Source organism: Kogia breviceps, chromosome 17 (genome assembly GCF_026419965.1).
Source record: "Kogia breviceps isolate mKogBre1 chromosome 17, mKogBre1 haplotype 1, whole genome shotgun sequence".
Classification (NCBI taxonomy): Eukaryota; Metazoa; Chordata; class Mammalia; order Artiodactyla; family Physeteridae; genus Kogia; species Kogia breviceps.
Genome location: NC_081326.1, coordinates 50345910 through 50365452, shown reverse-complemented (window position 1 = coordinate 50365452; position 19543 = coordinate 50345910). Strand labels below are relative to the sequence as shown.

Sequence of the window (19543 nt, the reverse complement as noted above, 5' to 3'; positions counted from 1 at the left end):
TTATGACTCATGTAGTGCTGGCACTGGCGAGTAATCAGGAGCTTACAATTGTGGTCCTTTTCCTCATTTTTTCTGAAGATGTTAGCACTTCATGTGTTAAAGTAAACCTGTAATTCTACTTAACTTTCTCCCTCCATATTTTAAAATCTAGTAGCTTTGAGTTTTTATACAGTGAGAAACACACTTTGGTAGGAGCAGCAAAATCATCTGATTAAATTCCTTTAATCCTGATGTCATTAAGGATATTCATCTCTAGAGATGTTTTCAATATTTTGGGAGGCTTACAAATCTTTAGAAATACTATTTTCCTAAGGAATACTTCTGAAGATAAGGATATATCCAGTCTTTCATTCCTAATTAACGTGTTTTAGGTGGATAAACAATGGTATTAATTATCAACTAATAACATTTTCAGGCAGCCAATTAATATGGGTTTCTCAAAGCTAGTACTTTGGGAAGTTAAAAGTTTTGTAAGCCTTTTTCCTAAAAATATTGGTATCTATTGAAGGACTCATGATAAAAGATAAAGAGATTCTGAGAAAATCTGGTTTAATTCTACAGGTTATAAAATTTGGGGATTTTTGGCACGTTTGCCCTTTATTCTCAAAAGTTTTTCTAAACTAAATTCATGTTATTTTACCTCCTCTAAAACTTTAATGGACATTTAGAAATTTATCTCTGTCAAAACTTTATTAACATCATTAATTTTAACATCTATTTTCTAAGGCATAATGATTATAATGGTGAACATCCAGTGTGTTAAAATTTGTTGTCTTTGCATCAAAGATCAGATTATTTTATTTTCTATAAATACTTACAATTTAATGTAAAGCTAAGGAAAGTATCCTAAGATAGGCATTTCCCATTTTGGTCAAATCTTGTGTGGCTCCTTAATTCACGACCTTGATTGCTTAGTTGAGCTTGAGCTTGGGAGTATACATGATTACAAGGTTTTTTATCCCAGTGCTGCCAAGCTGTAGTGGAAGGATCTATGTCTGACTTGATTTGTATAGGATCTGACATGCAAGTTCCCTGTCATTGGTGCCAGGGATAGGGTTTTTGTTTCTAAATATATATCCTGAATTTGGGATTGGGCAGAGATAAATATATTAGCAATTTTATGATAAGATTGATCAATGAAGTTAATAGCAGTTTTTCATTTTTTAAAAAGCTGTTGAACTTGTAACATTATTTAACCTGCAAATATGGAGTGAGGCTAAGATGCCAACAGCCCATTGTTCAGTCCCATTATTTTCAGGATTAGAAATCTGTACTCTTTCTCAGGAATGGATGCCTTCACCTAGCAGGAATTTAGATTTCTTGTTTGGCAGGGCCTACTCCAGAAACAGGGGAACACTTTTTAAAAAGTATTAGGAGTATATTAGAAACAGATGGGCATTCAACACCTACATAAAATGTTCTATGGGATAAAATGTGAATAACTGGATTTGATTTAACAAAGGATCAAACTTAAAATATCAGGATTCATGAAAAACCAAACTTACTTTGCAATTTAAGAGGAATACAAATCAGATAATTAGAATCAAGAGTAAAGAGTTTTACTTATACTGTTTTGTTTTCTCCTTATATACTTAGTGATATAAGTAATTGTTACGTGGTTTCTGCCTCACGATTTTTGTTTTCTATATCCGTATATTCCTTTCCCTGTCAGGGAGATATGTGTGGATTTGTGTTTACATCACTGTCTAGCACCTTTTTGAAGATTTTCAATGTTTTATGTGATATATTTCACCTTTAGAATTTTGGGTGGATCTAGATTTAGAAAAGTGTTTTGGTTGGAGTGATGAGGCTCTGGATCTCAGCAGGCTTTAGGGTTGGAAAAGTTGAAGCTTACAGGGAGAGCAAATAAACATGGTCATCAAAGCTGGGAATTAAGATTTGTTTATTCACCTGCACACTTGAATTAAATCTCATAGAAATAGACAGAGCCATTTGACTTATTAAGATCCTGACAAAATAAATTACTCTAGTCATGCTTAAAGGTCTATTTTTGCCTGGCTTTAGATACAGAGATTGGTGTAGTCACCATATAACGGATGAAGAAGTTCTTGTTGCATTAAGCTGTTGTTTTACAACATAGAGGTGACTAGGATACTTGACACTGGACAACGGTTAATTAAACCGAAAAGTCCATTTGAGGTCTGGGGCACAAAGCTTCAAATTGCCAAAATTACATGTGTTCTTGTCCTTCAGTATTGAGGAGCATGGTTGAAGAAGATTGGGGGAAGGGAAGAGAGAGCACTTAGGTTGGGTGTGGCTCGCATCACTTTTGTTTTAAGAGAATTCCTCCTGTGTAGGGTTATAAAGATATCTAAGATATGGACTCAGGTAAGTATTCCCTATTTCATTTTCATTGTCAGTTGAGGTTCAAGTAAATAAAGCAATGCATTATTGATTTTAAGAATACCTTTTAAAAAATGTAGAGTACAATTTGTTGACTCTGAAATCTTTGTGGTCAGGATGAAAGTTGGCTTCTGATACATAAAACAAAACAAAAAGCCTTTAATTTATGATGATTCTCTTAGCTCTGTAATTCTCTTTACTCCATACTTCTTACTACAGAGTGTGATTTATAGTGATAAAGAGCTCTTGGTTTGACTTTTGAACTGAAAGTAAGTATAGCTTCAGTTTTACTTTGTGATGACTGTGGTACAGAGAACCTTCTCCTTAAACCATTTTGCTGTGTATGTAAATCTTCCAAATTCCCCTTTTACTTATGAAGCTAAGTTTGGGATTTGGATAACATTGATAGTGCCTTTTCATATTTGTAGTTGAGTTGCAGAGCAGAAGGCAGCCAGTGAACTATTCTTAGACATGCTGCAGAGGACCCTGCAGTGTGGGGCTGCCTTTGATGCAGCTCCAGCCAGCAGCTCCTTCCCTTGCCTTAGTCTCCTGCTTGCTCCTACATAAGGACTTTTTCTTTCACAAGAGAGTCATAAATTGCTTCCCCAAATATCATGCCATAGGGTCTTTGTGCTTAAGGTGGGGTATGTTCTTAGGCAGCCCTGAAAATTGAAATGAGTTGGGTTCTCCCCAGTCACCACTTCCTCTGTCAAAGCCATTTCATCCATCATACAGCTCCTGAGTCTCCCTAGTTCTGTTCTTTCATCCTGTGTTCTGCACCCTACCCACCCCACTCTCAGTTTTCACCTCTTCCTTACACAAAAGTTGGTCTGTATCCCAGTTTTTGAAACTTACATACTCACTCCTTACAACCTGCTCAGGACACTAATAACAAAATGTCAGAATCAAACCTCTTCAGAAGGCAGCTGGGGAAATTGTAAATAGTCTAACCTTATTTCCAGCTGGCTATGTGAAAATGCTTTATAAGTCATAATTATTTCATGAGAGTAACGGATAACAAAAATCCTATGATGAAAATAAAAGCAGAAAAGCTGAGCCAACAATAGAACGTAGAGAGAGGTACATGGGGGGTTGGGGCACTATAACTGCCTAAGTAAGAAGTAATAAGGGCCTGACTTATGAGAAGGTGAGTGGAAATTACAAGAGTGAGGGTTGGAATTAAGTCTTTAGAAGGAGACATTATCATTAATCTAGAAGAGGAAGAAAACTTTCAGTAATGACCCAGCTGCAGGAGTTGGGAGGACAAGAGACTGAGAATGAGGTCTTGACTGAGGATCTGAAAACCAGTTGTGGTCTTCATAAAAGTGGTGTTGGGCTTCCCTGGTGGCGCAGTGGTTGCGAGTCTGCCTGCCGATGCAGGGGACACGGGTTCGTGCCCCGGTCCGGGAAGATCCCACATGCCGCGGAGCGGCTGGGCCCGTGAGCCATGGCCGCTGAGCCTGCGCGTCCGGAGCCTGTGCTCCGCAACGGGAGAGGCCACAACAGAGAGGCCCGCATACCGCAAAGTAGAGTTGGGGATAATTACATGGGTAGGGATGGTAGGTTGAGGCTGCAGACAAAACTGACACTTCCAAGAAATATGAGTGATATTGGTCTGATTCATTGACATGAGAAGATGCTCACAACTTGATTGAAATTGAGCAAGTTATCATACTTCATGTAAAGTCTGATCACAGTTATGAAAAATACCAATTACATATTATAAATATTGTATATGTGTACATATATAAAGGGGTATCTGGAAAGTCAGCCAAAATTTTATTAGGAATTCTATCTGAGGAGGTGATTTTTCATCTGAATTGATTCTTTTTTGCTCCACAATTGCAGGTTTAAGAAAATAAGGTGGTAAATAAGAAATTAGTTGGGAAGCATAGATAGGTTTGCAAGCAAGAGAAAGTCTGTAACATAGATTCACTATGTAAATAAAAGCAGTTTTGAACAGTTGATAGAACAAAGTCCTGGAATAAGTGGGAAGAAGTAGACCTTAATGCCCAATTCAAAGGGTCATCTTGGCCATGATTTCTGGTCCTGAGTGTCTTGGTTCTTCTTTGGCCCCTTCTCTGAAAGGTTAGACTAAGCCCTTGTTTGGGGATCTCTCTGGAAGAGAGGCTGCAAGAACAAGTCAGGGAGCCCAGGAGAAGTGGGGAGAACATGTTGTGGAACTGAAACCTATGTAGATCTGCTGCAAATAGTTCTAAATATATTGGATGTTAAATCATTATAAATAAGGACTGGTGTGGTACACAATGTACTTTGTTGTATAGCTGCTTCTCTGAATACTGTCAGCTTGGTATTAATTTTATATGCAATACAGATTATATGTAGGGCAAATAGGATATAGTCTCAAAGCACAAAGTTTCAATAATTGATGAATTTTCTATTCCTTGTCTTATTTCTTTTGTGGGTTAACTCAATAAAATGAAGTCAGTGTGGCCTTAAGCTTATGTCCTTACATGAACTTTTCATACTTTAGAAATTATACTAGGATTTCAGATTGTATCATTTCTGAATTTTATACCAGGGCTAGAAACAGAATTTGTTTTCTTTTAAATTACCATTTTTGTCACTAGCTGTAATGAACTTCATAAGGTTCATATATTTCAGATACTGTTTTTTCTTACATGCTTCTTACCTTTTTAATATTTATATCTTGTTTTGTGCCACAGTTCTTTAAGCCTGTTTTCTAGTTCAGTCCCTCTCCCAGCCTACCATTCAACTTGTCCTTAGAATTTTTTTTCAGTTTTAGAATTTTAATTTTTCTAATTTGCCCATTTTATGATACTGCTTCTTCCCATGTGATTTCTAGTCATTTCATCTCTTCAAATACTCTAAAGATACTCATTTTAAAGTCATTTTCAGATAGTTCTGTTATTTCTGATTCTTTAGGTATGAAATCTCTTACTCAGACTGACTCTTCCTCACTGAGGTTTGCTTGAACATGTGATTTGTTCATTTTGATGTTAAGGTGGTTTTCCACGAAAGTCCCGGGTCTCAGGATTGTAGAAAGTTTCTGTAGGGTTGTTTCATACTTTTTTTCTTTGTGGATTTTGCTGGATCTGGGCAAGATTTTTATGTTAACCTCTTGACTTAGGGACCCCATACTACGTTAATGATTTAAACTTGGATACCACACTTGGATGTCTCATAGATTTGGGGTAGCTTTCTCTTATGGGTTATATTTTTCTCTCCTGTGCTCACGTCCTCTATGCCCCAATCCAGGGTTGGAAACCTCTTCTCTGGCCAGCTGGAGTGGGGGCTTCTAGTGCTTGTTCCATGGACACACAAGCCTTTACAACTCCAGTCTCCATAGAGACAAGCATCAGCTATTTACATGCGTATTTCTTTTCTTTTTTATATTGAAGTATAGTTGATTTATGATACTGTGTTAGTTTCAAGTTTATAGCAACGTGGTTCTACATGCATATTTCTTGGTCTGGACTCAAGACCCTGCCCTGAGGTCTGTCTCTGTCTGCTCTAGCATCTCCATGAACCATTCAGTTTGAGCTTCCAGCCTCAACTCTGTCTCTGGGTTTCCTCTTTGTTTCTAAGTTTGGTTGTGTATTAACCATTTATTTTTGGAGGGTGGCAGGGGTTATTTTGTTTAGCATTTCTATGTGATTAAAGTAAAAGGACAAGAGACACTTGTCTTTTCATCATGTTGCATTGACCAGAAGTCTGATCATATTCATATTTAAATGTATTTTGTCTTTTTTCGTTTACAGCTAGTTATGTATCAAATCCCATTTGCAAGGGATGCTTGTCTTGTTCAAAGGACAATGGGTGCAGCCGATGTCAACAGAAGTTATTCTTCTTTCTTCGAAGAGAAGGCATGCGCCAGTATGGAGAGTGCCTGCATTCCTGCCCATCCGGGTACTATGGACACCGAGCCCCAGATATGAACAGATGTGCAAGTGAGCAGTCAACTTTTGTCCACCCTATTTTATTGTTTATGCAACTTAGGGGGAGTTAGTTGAAAACTTTGATTAAGAAAGAGTATAATTTTAATATGCTACAGAAATAGTTTAAGCTTAAACTTAAAAAAATAAGTGGGGTGGTACAAGAACACTTTTACTTTATCTCTTGTATAGAAGTATATTGTATACACACACTTTTTTTTAAGATTACCTAAGTATTTTTTCATAGCATGTATCTCAAACACAAGCATGGTAGGCAGATCTTTGTAAGGCATACTCATTCAGCACTTATCAAAGAATAAAGGGATTGAAATACCTTTATATTGGGAACATCCTCTTGAGTTTACCACAGTGTCTGTATCTTCTTTTTCTATTATACTTGAGTTTGTAATACTTGAATTAGTCTAATCTGTAATTTAATACATGAATTTAAAGCACCACTGCTGATAAAAGGTATAACTAAAATATTTAGTTTACTTCAAAGTATTCTAAGTTTCGCAACCACAAAAAGGTTATTAGGGAATGGCATTCTATACATAGGAATGCAAGCACAATTTTTTACCTTTTAGTCCAAAAAGTCATTTCTCATTATATAATTATTCTTAACTTCTGGGTAAATGGTAAAAATTGGAGTTTAAAAAAATGAGTAAGATACCAAAGGAATATCCCCCTTTTTAAGGAGCTCAAATTTTAGGGGATAGAAGGAGAAAAAAGGGGAACATGGAATGAAATGACAGATGGGTAAGATGTTTAATCATAATTCAATACACTAAGTACTAGATCAGCAGGCAACTGGTGTGTTATGGGAGTGATTTAATTATCTCCAATTAACACACTGTATGCATGACTATTAGATCAGCTGAGGTCTTTAGGTAAGAAGAGAGTTTGAATTTTATCATCCAAGGTCAATGTTATTTTGGAAGAAGGCAGAACTGGTAGAGGAAGGTTATATAGAATCTGGGAAGAAGAAGCGACACGTTTGTAAAAATAATGTGTTTGGGAAACAAGAAGTCTCCTTTGGGGACGCTATTGGCATCTTGGCAAGGCAACTGGCCTGCATTGCTGGACATTTAACACTCTTAGTCCTTGCTTGTTAAATCTTCTTCATTCCCCCAAATCACTGTGACAATAAAAAATGTCCCTAAAAATTTCCAGACACCTCCTAGGGGAGCAGTACCATCTCTGAAGAACCATTGAGCAGTAGCTGCTTAGTGTGAGGTGTGGTTGGAATTGAAGATGAAAAGGGAGGCTTGAGTGCAAATGATAAAGGTCTTGAGTGCAATGTTAAGAAGTCTGGATGTTATATGAGGGTTCTGAGCAGACAGTGAATTAAAGCAGTTGCTTTATTTAAGATAATTCTTGCAGAAGTGCAGGAAATGAATTGGAGAAGGCTACTGTAACAATTGCAGATGAGAAATTGTGTTCTGATGAAAGGTTTTTGGGTAATGAATTCCAGAGACTTTTAAAATAGGATCAATGAGACTTAGTAAGTAACTAATTTCACAGAATAAAGAGAGAATCAAATTTGATACTAAGGTTTCTAGCTAAGGTGACTAGGTGAATAGTTTTGCCATTAGCAAGATAGGAACATATGGATTTAGAGGAGATTCGTGTGGACTTCCATTTTATGGAATTGTTTGGATTAATAACTAGAGGGGTACAGCTCCCCCAGAGTATCGATAGATTGGCCATTTTTTTCAAATACCTTAAATCATGCCTTATCCTTAAGATGTATGATTTGGGCTAGCTAGTAATGTGTATACTCAGAGTTTTTGAACCTTCATAGGAGAATGTGTCTATCTTGAAATGGATGCCTGTTCAGATTGCTTTAGACCACCTATGGGGGGGTGGGTGGATCTGAGCCCATGAATATTCTGTGCATTTTTTATTCCAGACTATCAGTGCACAAGGAAGATAAGAGTGTAGATAGCTCCAGGCATTTATTCCAAGTTCTATGCCTAGCACTCTACACACTGTGTATGGACAGTAGGGTGACCATATAATTTATTACTCTATCTGGGACATTGGGGATTGAAAGTGGCTGCTGTTAATAACTATGCAGGGACACTGGGTGTAAAGAAGGGCTGTCCTGGGCAAACTGGAATGGGTGGCCATTCAGCAATACCTCATAGTCTTATCAACAGGGTCTTCCTTAGAGAGATACCCCAAGGCAGAGCTTCACACAGACATTTTGGTTAAGTTGATCCCTTTTCTCAGAAATGGAGAGGAGAACAATGACTGTAAATCAGCCTTGGAAAGAGAATCTACATGTGAAAACGGGTTTGCTATGGTTATACTTATTGTAAGTGAATGCAATCGATGTTGCAGTTTACTGACCTAGAAATCATTACTTATCCGGTACAAGCGAGAAGTGCTTATTAACAAGGCTCCTGTGAAGCAAAGTGAAAGTGGAAAATTATTTCTTAATTCTCAGTATATGACGTTCATTCTTAGTAATATTGGCTCTTTTTCATAGATGCTTGAAATATATTGCATTGTTATTTGTATTCCATACGGATGATGAGACAGATTTAAATCGGAAAAGCTGTCACAAACTTAGAATTTGAAATCATATTGACTTTTTCTTTTAGAAGATTAATGCTAGACAGTAGAGAAGATTATACTTCAAGCAACAGTAGCTTTAAAAAATTCTCTAAGTGAAACTTGCTCATCTATTTCCTAATCACTAAAGTAGGATTTCATTGTAAAGAGAAACCTTTCTTCCAAAGGAAGACTTGCTCTATAAAATGTTGGCTGAGGTTGGCTTCTTGGTCCACACAGTGTGGATTTTATAAAATTCAAACATGCTTATTAAAAACCAATTCACTAATCATTTGTGGCATAGTGTGGAAAAAAACATACAACACTGAGTTGCCATTGTCTCTGATACTGTTAGGTGAGATTTCTCTCACATTTTCTTTCTCATTCATTGATAAACTCATTTACACGAAAAAGCTTAATTTTAAAAATTGTTATACATATTCCCTGCAGAAAGCTTGGAAGGTACATAGAACTTTAAAAAAATAAAAAGCAAAAACAAAAATAAATATTACTCAGAGATAACAAAATTCAACATTTTGGCTTCTATTTTTTTTCTAAATAATCACACCTGTATATATATACAATAATATTTATTGCTCAGATTAACATTTAAATTTAGCTAGGAATTCTAATTTTCTCTAGATAATTTTAAAATTTTTATTGGGATATAGTTGATTTACAGTGTTGTGTTACTTTCAGGTGTACAGCAAAGTGATTCAGTTATACATACATATCTATTTTTTCAGATTCTTTTCCCTTATAGGTTATTACAAAATATTGAGTATAGTTCCCTGTGCTATACAGTAGGTCCTTATTGTTTATCTACTTTATATATTAGCGTGCATATGTTTATCCCAAACTCATAATTTATTCCTTCCCACCCTTTTCCCTTTGGTAACCATAGGTTTGTTTTCTAGGTCTGTGGATCTATTTCTGTTTTGTATATAATTTCATTTGTATCTTTTTTTTGTTTTTTTTTTTACATTCCACATATAAGCGATATCATATGATATTTGTCTTTCTCTGTCTGGCTTACTTCACTCAATATGGCCATCTCTAGGTCCATCCATGCAAATGGCATTATTTTGTTCTTGTTTATGGCTGAGTAATATTCTGGCTTTTGTTCTTGACATTTTGTTTCTGTGCATATTTATGTATTTCTTTCCTTACAGATGAGTCATCATTCTGTTTTGTAACTTGTTTTTTTTTTTTTTTTTTTTTGCGGTATGCGGGCCTCTCACTGTTGTGGCCTCTCCCGTTGCGGAGCACAGGCTCCGGACGCGCAGGCCTAGCGGCCATGGCTCACGGGCTCAGTTGCTCCGTGGCATGTGGGATCTTCCCGGACCAGGGCACGAACCCATGTCTCCCGCATCGGCAGGCGGATTCTCAACCACTGCGCCACCAGGGAAGCCCTGTAACTTGTTTTAATTTAATGAATTATGAACATTTTTTCATGTCATTAATAATGACTGCATGTTTTCTACTGAATGGATATACCATAATAATCTAGCTAATTATCTGTTGAAAATTTGCTTTTAGTTTTCACCACTATAAGCAGTTATATGAAGAAGTTCCTTGTATATAGATTCTTTTGCTTATACACACATGTATAGTTTTACACATTTTTTTCTGATTTATTTTCATAAGATAAACTTTTAAACATAGCATATTTTTCCAGCTTTACTGAGATATAATTGCGATACAAGCATAATATATATTTTAAAGCCTTTTGATATATATTGCCAAATGGCCTTCTGGGAAAGTTGTACTCATTCATGTCTTTACTAATAGCAGACATTTTCCCTTGCATCTCATCAACACTGGGGATTAGTGACAAAAAGGATAAAATTCATTTTTTTGTTTTAATATGCTTTTCTTTGATACAAATGAAGGTAAACATTTATTTTTCTCATGAATATTGGCATTGCAGAATATTTACCAGAATCCTTGGCCTTCTTTTTTCCTCTAATTGCACAACTATTTTTTAGTAACATAAATAAAAAACTTCAAGTGAAGGATAACACAGAATATGTTCACAGATCATAAATGGAGCGTTCAATGAATTATCACAAAGTGGACACATGTATGTTACCAACACTCAAGAAGAAATGTTAACAGTACCCCCAAAACCCTCATTATATCCTTTCCAATCACTCCCCTTTCTCCTTCAACAAAACTGCTACCCTGACTTGTAACCAAAACCATATAAAAGATTATTCATGATGACACTAATCATACTAGCTACAAATTGGAAACAACTCCAATGTCCAAACAATAGAGTATTTTAAAAAGTATATATAGAAGTAGAGATGAACTACTGCAACATGAAGTGTCATAAATAAATCTCACAATATAACATTGGGTGAAAGAGGCTATAAAATAATATATACATTTACATACTTTTCAAAAATAGGTAAAATTAATCTATGGTGCTAGGTGTCAGGATTGTGGTTTTTACTGATGTGCATTTATTGAGCACCTACTATGTGCTGACTTTGGTACTAGATACCTGGAGATACAATAATAACTAGTTTCTGTCCTTGAGTTGCTTATGGCATAGTGCAGTGACATTCTACCAGGGGTGATTTTGCCCATTAGGGAACACTTTAGTAGTGTTTGGAGACATTTTGGTTAATACAAGTGGAGGTGTGCTACTGGTATCTGGTAGACAAAGGCCATGGGTACCACTCAACGTTCTACAGTGCAGAGGACAGCCTCCTGCAGCAAAGAATTATCTGGCCCGAAATGTCAGTAGTTTTGAGGTTGAGAAATCCTGGTCTAGTGGAAAGACAGATAGTTAAGTAAAGTGTATTATGTGGTAAATGCTGCTAACTATTTAGCTTCCATTCTGTGCCAGCTACTCTATTAAATGTACTTTTTCTCATTTTGTTTTTCAAATAAGTGTGGAAAGTAGATTATGGTGTTTCTATTTTATGGATGAAGTTACCAACTAAGTAAAACGCACTTTCTAATGGTTGGGTGGATTTCAGCAATGAAGGAGCTGCCACTTAAAAAAAACTGTAGGTGTTTGCAGAATTATTAGGATTAAGTATTATAGGTAGAAAAAAAGGGGAAAAAACACATGGAAAGGTATGGAGATGCACAAGAAAAACATTCATTGTGAAGTAAGATGCAGGTGGTTGAGTGCAGTTCCACTGTAAAATCAGAAAACTAAAAAGCTAGTTAGGTGGGGACTCGGTCATTGCAGACCTTATGTGCTAAATTTAGGTAGTAGAAACATCCTGAAAGCCACAAGTAGTCAATGAAGCACTACAAGTAAGGGAATGATAAAGGCTACGGCTTTTGGAAATATTTTTCTTTTAGCTGCATGGAAGATGGGCTAGCGGGGAGTCTGCAATGACGGCAGAAAGATCAATCTTCTGGGTAAAAAAAAAAAATGAGAACAGCTGTATTCTCACTAGACCCTCCCTGGCCAATCTATATAAATTTTAACCTCTCTATTCCAATATTTCCTTTTTTTCCTTCTCTTCTTTATCCCTCCTTCACTCATTCCTTCCCTCCCTTCTTTCCTTAGCACTTATGGTTGACTAACACACTGCATATTTTACTTATCTGTTTTATTCATCTCTCCCACTAGAACATAAGTTCCAAGAGGGAAGGGATTTTTAGTCTGTATTGTTCAGGCTCTTGTTATGCAGAATAGTGTCTGACACACCCTGGGTGCTCAGTAAATATCTGAATGAATAAATGACCTAAGATAGTTATAGTGGGAATGGAGGAGTGGAGAGAGATATTGCGGAAGAATCGGTAAGACTTCATAACCAATTGGAGGATGTTAGCCAAAAGTGAAGGGAGAGATTAAGATCACTCTGACGATTTTGACCTGAGAGCTGGAGCGTAGAATTTATCAAGGTACAAAATATAGGAAGAAGAGCATATTTGCTGGAGAGAAAGATCATGATAGTGGAGAATGGTTGGTTTGGGGCATGTTGAGCTTGAGGAAGTATGAGACATTCTGGGGAGGATACCCAATAAGCAGTTAGATGTAAGGGTCTGGAGCCGTCAAGGGAGATCTGAACTGAATTATTGGGAAGAAGGAAAGAATATCAGCTGAGAGAGAAAGAGTTCTGAGGATTGAAGCCTGAAGAATGGGGACAGTTTACAGCAAGGAAAGAAAAGCCTGTGGCAGAGGTCATGACAGAATCACCAGGAAAATCGAAAATTAGAGAATGATGTCCCAGAAGCAAGTAGGAAGACTTGAAGTATCAAGGGGTCAATGTCAAAGTTGTACTGTTTAAACAAGAGTTGTTGACCTCGATGGGAGTTGTTTCACTGTTAATGTTGGAGTGCTATCCTGATTGTTACGGTTTCAGGCAGTACATTGAGTCTTAGGGAAGCAGCCAGGTGATTGTAGACCCTCTTTCTCTTTCCCTTCCCTGCTAAGCTTGTTGCAAAAGAGTATCTGATGATAGCTCGAAGGCTCACAAATTAGGAAATCGTGTGTGCGTGTAAGATGGAGGGAGACTTGAATGGGAAATAGCCAGTTGTGGTGGAGGAAGAGAGGCATGATTAAGGCAACAAAATCATTAAAGAGACAGAAGAACATAGGATCCAAAAGCTAAGTGAGGAAATTAGCCTCGGGCATTAAACAGTTGTTTAATCAGCAATCTATAAAGTACCTCATGTTAGTCAAGGATTTTGTTTTAGTCATGTACGAGGAAGGGGATCAAAAATACACTGAAGTGAAAGAAAATGGACTAGTAAAATTTTTTATGTATAAGAAAATAATAGCGCTTCCCTGGTGGCGCAGTGGTTGTGAGTCTGCCTGCCGATGCGGGGGACGCGGGTTCGTGCCCCGGTCCGGGAAGATCCCACATGCCGTGGAGCGGCTGGGCCCGTAAGCCATGGCCGCTGAGTCCACGCGTCCGGAGCCTGTGCTCCACAACGGGAGAGGCCACAGCAGTGAGAGGCCCGCGTACCGCAAAAAAAAAAAAAAAAAAAAAAAGAAAGGAAAAGAAAATAATATATATAATTGTCTTGCCAGAGGCAGTATATTTAAAAAAAATAATTTGCAAGCAAAAAATTATGGAAATGAAATTTTGCAGTTCTGTGTCCAGTGAACTTGCTACTTTTGTTTTCACTCTGCTATATTTTATGATTCTGCCCTTGTTTTGGCACTTTGTGAGAAATGTCTTTTGGGCCAGGAGAATACTATAGTTTGTTTTTGAAATGAAAAGACATAGGTTTAAAAACTAGGAATTTTGAATGTATACAAAAATTCAAAGTTAAGTATAACCATCCCTTAATTTGTGAACCCCAGGATCAGTGTTTAGGTGTTTTTAAAGAATTACTGCCTGGCAAGTTTGAGTCCTTTTGGAAACCCCTGCCATTCTTGAATCATGCAGTGTGATGATGCATTTGAAAAAAGATCAAGGTATTTAGAATTAACAGAAATATGTTTAAGATGTTTTAAATCAAATCTGGATAATTGTGAACTACAAATAAGGGGACCTATATAATTACTCTGAGTACCATAAGGTCTTTATAATTGTTTAAAGATCTGTGAAGATGCAGACCTCAAACAAACCTCAGTATTTGTGGGATTACAGGAGAAGTAAAATAAAACTAAAGAATGTCTTTATTTAGAAGATACTTACAAATTGACTGAATACACAGTTGGGTTGCATGTGAAACTGATACAGAATTAGACAACAGGAATATATAGCACCATTACCTAAACTGCTGTTGAAGCACACAGGCAAATGGGGTTGGTGTGTCACATAATTATAAGAGAGGTAAGAGAAGGGAGAGGTTAATGTTTAAGTGAGAACAGTCATGAAAGGGTATGGGAATTGGGTAACTTAATTATATTCTCTCCTTCCTTCACCATCTAGCCTGGGTAGCTAAGTCAGTAGTGAAGAGTTAGGAGGTCCAGAGGAAATGGATGAGCATGATGTGTGAAAGTGCCAGTGATGAGACCTTGATGGGAAACCTGGAGATGATAAATGATTGTTACTGCTCCAACTAAAAATAATATTCAAATTTAGGGACTATTCTGATTATACTTAAAAGAAACCAGAAATGTTCTAAGTCATGTATTGTATTAGAGCTATTTTCCATTAGGTTTGATCTTTAGCAAACCAGCAAATGGATTAGGGATCATTGAAGGAGCTTATCATATTCTTTATTTTGGAGTAGAGGTTGCACTACAGTCAAGGAAGTGGGGTACTTGGGTAGTTTTCCCGGTGCTAATAGTATGTATTTATCTGGTGAGGAAAGAGAGGGCACGCTATAATTTGGGAGATAGTTTAGACTGATTAATAAAGCATATAAATGTAGCAAACACTTAATGCATACCTTTCTTACACTATGCAGGGGCAAATGTGTGTTTTTAGAAAAAAATGCAAGGAAATACAATGTGGTAAGAATCGTGGCAGCGATGCACTGGGTACTCAGGGAACCCATGGATGTCAGCTAAGGTGCACTTGGAGATGGCTGAGTCTTAAGAGTTTCTAGAGAGTATATAATTATCTGAAGCGATCCCAAAGGGAGGGGTAGGGTGAGTAAAAGCAAGAAGGAAAAGGACATTCATAGCAGACAGTCAGCTGAGGGTTGGCACATAAAGTTTGAGAGTGGAATCCTGGAAGATGAGGACGGAGAATCCATAAGCTGGTCAGCAGCTTTACTTGTTTTAGAATATTCTCTAGTGGCAGCAAGGGAGTAAAGTGAGGTGCTTCTTAAACTGAAGCCTGCATCAGAATCATCTGTGAAAACACTGATTGCTGGGTCCTCCCCTAGAGTTTCTGATTTGGTAGGTCGGAAGTGGTGCCCTAGAACTTACCTTTTTAGCAAGTTTCGAGGTAATGCTGCCGTGGCTGGCTCAGAGACTATACTTGGGGAATTACTGCTACAGTTTAATAATTATGTTGTCTCTATCTGTCGCTAATTCGGGAGTAGAAGGCTTTGCCTTTAGTAAAAGACACATTTTAGTATCCTCTAAGCATATTAGGATATTGTGAAGAAATGTGTATTTTCCCCCACGTCCCTCATTAATTATCAATATCAAGATCACTAATCATATGTCTGATATGGACTCTACTAAGCTGACCATGGTAGAATACCCTGGCTGTCAGGTCAGGCTTCTAATGCTCCCAGCTCTCTGCTGCACCCTTTTCTGCCTCCTTTACTTTCTCATAACTCCCCCTTCCTAATTCTCTAAGATTCCAAGTATTCTGGCACATATGGTATTCTAATTTATAACTGTGTCTTGATATCTTAGAATCTAATTCCCTTATGTTTTGATTTTGTGGATAAAGGTTTTGACAAAAGATTCTGATTGAAATGTGGCTTCTACATGAGTAGAAGCATTGTAAACCTTTATTTTGGACCAGACTTTGAAGGGAAGAGCAGGGGAGTGTTAACTGACAGAAAAGCAGGATCATGGTGACTACTCAGGCAGAGAGGGGCCTTCTGTTGGCTTTGTCTACAGCTGGCTCAAGAATGGAGATTATCAGGTATTCTAAGTTACTCTTTGACAATGGGTAAGCCTCATTTTCTGAGCCCCAGTGTAAAAACTAAGGGAGTCTATGAAACCATTGCTCTAACATTCTGGGATTCTGAATGCCTTCAGAAATCACTGCTTTTTGTTATTTCAGCCTAGCCCCTCTTCTCAAACTCTGGGTGGGAATGGCTATTCCAATATTCTCTTAACAATTCTATGTCGCAGATAAATATTTGCGTTTTACCATTGAAAAGATAAGCTCAGAATGGTTCAGAAGCCTACCCAAGGACACACAGTATGAAGCAGAGCTGAGTCTAATTCCTGTGTTTCTTTAACCGTACCTTTCTGCCTCTCTTGGAGAGAAGAAAATAACAAAAATCACATTATTAGATAAGTGTTAGAATCTGTCTTTTTTTTGGGGGGGGTGGAGGTAGGGGTAAGGTCTTCACTTTCAGTTGGCATTCTTTGAAAGAGTACTTTCTTCAGCTGGTTTCTTCCCTGAAGAGGGACCTTGCCTTGGGGGCCATTCTACAGAAGGTTAACAAGTTACTGCCTGCTGGAGAAAGCTTATTGTCCTAAAGTGGCTTGACATTGAAAGAGCTGCTCCTAGCCAGTTAATAACCTGACCAGAGCTTGATAAGGTTAAAGAATAGTTCCTTAGAGGAACCACAAACCGTGGCCCTCCTGTCCCCTTATCAGAAGACAATTGAGATGTGATTACCTACTGAGTCTCTCGATTCTTATGCTTTCTTCTCAATAAAAGCCATCTCTGCAAGAGAGCTGGCTATATTTTGATGCACCTATGACTGGGATAAAACATTGGCCAACTGATTTTAGTTTTAGGGGGTTGTATCTAAAAGCTTGGTCTCACCAGCTCCACAGTTTAATTGGCTGAGGTCAGCTAGTCAAGAACTTGGCGTTCTAATAGGGACTCAATATGTATGAATTGGATGAGGGGCATATCCCAGGTGGCTGGGGTCTCTGAGCATAAGAGGGAGAGCTCAGTAACATTAGCTGCCCTTCTGTGAAAGACACCATGTGCTTACTAGTAATAATGAAGACTTATTTAGCACTTTCCTTCTGGTTAAGTCTTTTCAACCACTTATGAAGTAGATACATGACTGTGAGAAGCAAGTAAAATCACTAGAGAAGTTAAATCACTTGTTCAAAATCTGGTAGTGGAGTTGATACTGGAACATGTGTCTGCTGACATGTTCATTGTTCCTGAGCTATATGCTTCCTGGAATGCTTTTCAATTTGTTTGAAAGAGGGATCACTTTATAAATTTGTGGAACAGGTAAGCTAAAAGTTGAAACTATTTTTGCATTTTACGAAGACATTTATATTAACTACTTTTAGCATTCAAAATCATTTAAAGATAAACAAATTTCTTGATGAAACGCTAAACATTATCTAGGAAGGTGGTGGTATAATGGAGCAACCTGATAGGTTACTACTGACCAAGTGACAGCCCTTTTCAATTCTTTTAATGAGCCAGCATTGATGATAATGAGGATAATTGGGTGATTCTTTTCTATTAATTTTTTTTGTGCGTGAATGATACATGTCTTTATTGAAGTATAGTTGATGTACAGTGTTTAGTTTCAGGTGTACAGCAAAGTGATTTAGCTATTTGTACATATATATCTATTTTTTCAGATTCTTTTCCCTTATAATTTATTCCACAATATTGAGTATAGTTCCCTGTGCTAACCCTAACCCTATACAGTAGGTCCTTGTTGGTTATCTGTTTTATATATAGTAGTGTGCATATGGTAATCCCAAACTCCTAATTTATCCTTCCCCTCCCTTTCCCCTTTGGTAACCACAGGTTTGTTTTCTATGTTTGGGGGTCGATTTCTGTTTTGTTTATAATTTCATTTGTATCATTTTTTTTAGATTCCACATATAAGCAATATCATATACTTGTCTTTCTCTGTCTGGCTTACTTCACTTAGTTTGATAATCTCTAGGTCCATCCATCTTGCTGCAAATGGCATTATTTCATTCTTTTTTTACGGCTGATTTATATTCCATTGTATAAGTATACCACATCTTTTTGTGTTAATATTTGTTACTAGTCATACTCTTAAAAAAAATATTTATTTATTTATTTATTTGGTTGCATGTGGGTCTTAGTTGCGGTAGGTGGACTCCTTAGTTGTGGCATGTGACCTCTCAGTTGTAGCATGCATGTGGGATCTCGTTACCTGACCAGGGATTGAACAAGGGCCCCCTGCATTGGGAGTGTGGAGTCTTAACCACTGTACCACCAGGGAAATCTTTATACCACATCTTTTTTATCCATTCATCTTTCTATGGACATTTAGGTTATTTCCATGTCTCGGTTATTGTAAATAGTGCTTATGTGAATACTGGGGTGCATGTATCTTTTTAAATTATGGTTTTCTCCAGATATATGCCCAGGAGTGGGATAGCAGGATTATATGGTAGCTCTATTTTTAGTTTTTAAAAAAACCTCCATACTGTTCTTCATAGCAGTTGTACCAATTTAAATTCCCACCAACAGTGTACGAGGGTTCCTTTTCCTCCACACCCTCTCCAGCATTTATTCTTTGTAGACTGTTCAATGATGGCCATTCTGATCAGTGAGAGGTAATACCTCATTGTAGTTTTGATTTGCATTTCTCTAATAATTAGTAATGTTGAGCATCTTTTCATGTGCTTTTTGGCCATCTGTATGTCTTTTTTTGGAGAAACGTCTATTTAGCTCTTCTGCTCATTTTTCTTCTTTTTTTTTTTTTGCGGTACGCAGGCCTCTTACTGTTGTGGCCTCTCCCATTGCGGAGCACAGGCTCCGGACGCGCAGGCTCAGCAGCCATGGCTCACGGGCCTAGCTGCTCCGTGGCATGTGGGATCTTCCCGGACCAGGGCACGAACCCGTGTCCCCTGCATCAGCAGGCGGACTCTCAACCACTGCGCCACCAGGGAAGCCCCTTCCACTCAGTTTTTGATTGGGTTGTTTGCTTTTTTTTGTTATTGAGTGGTATGAGTTTTTTATATTTTAGAGATTAATCCCTTGGCGGTTGCATCATTTGCAAATATTTTCTCCCATTCTGTAGGTTGTCTTTTCATTTTGTTTATGGTTTCCTTTGCTGTGCAAAGGCTTTTAAGTTTAATTAGGTCTCATTTGTTTATTTTTATTTCCATTACTCTAGGAGATGGATTCAAAAGATATTGCTGTGATTTATGTCAAAGAATGTTCTGCTTATGTTTTCCT

General features: G+C 37.5%; 1 protein-coding gene across 2 annotated transcripts in view; it reads left to right on the top strand.

Annotated features, from left to right (window-relative positions):
- The window catches only part of RSPO2 (R-spondin 2), a 161558-nt gene that overhangs the window by 68449 nt on the left and 73566 nt on the right, over positions 1-19543 (top strand). For both annotated transcript variants that reach the window (XM_067017957.1, XM_059042858.2), the window contains one exon: positions 6108-6296. In XM_067017957.1, the coding sequence (XP_066874058.1) occupies positions 6108-6296 (189 nt within the window). The remainder of the gene's footprint in view (positions 1-6107; positions 6297-19543) is intronic.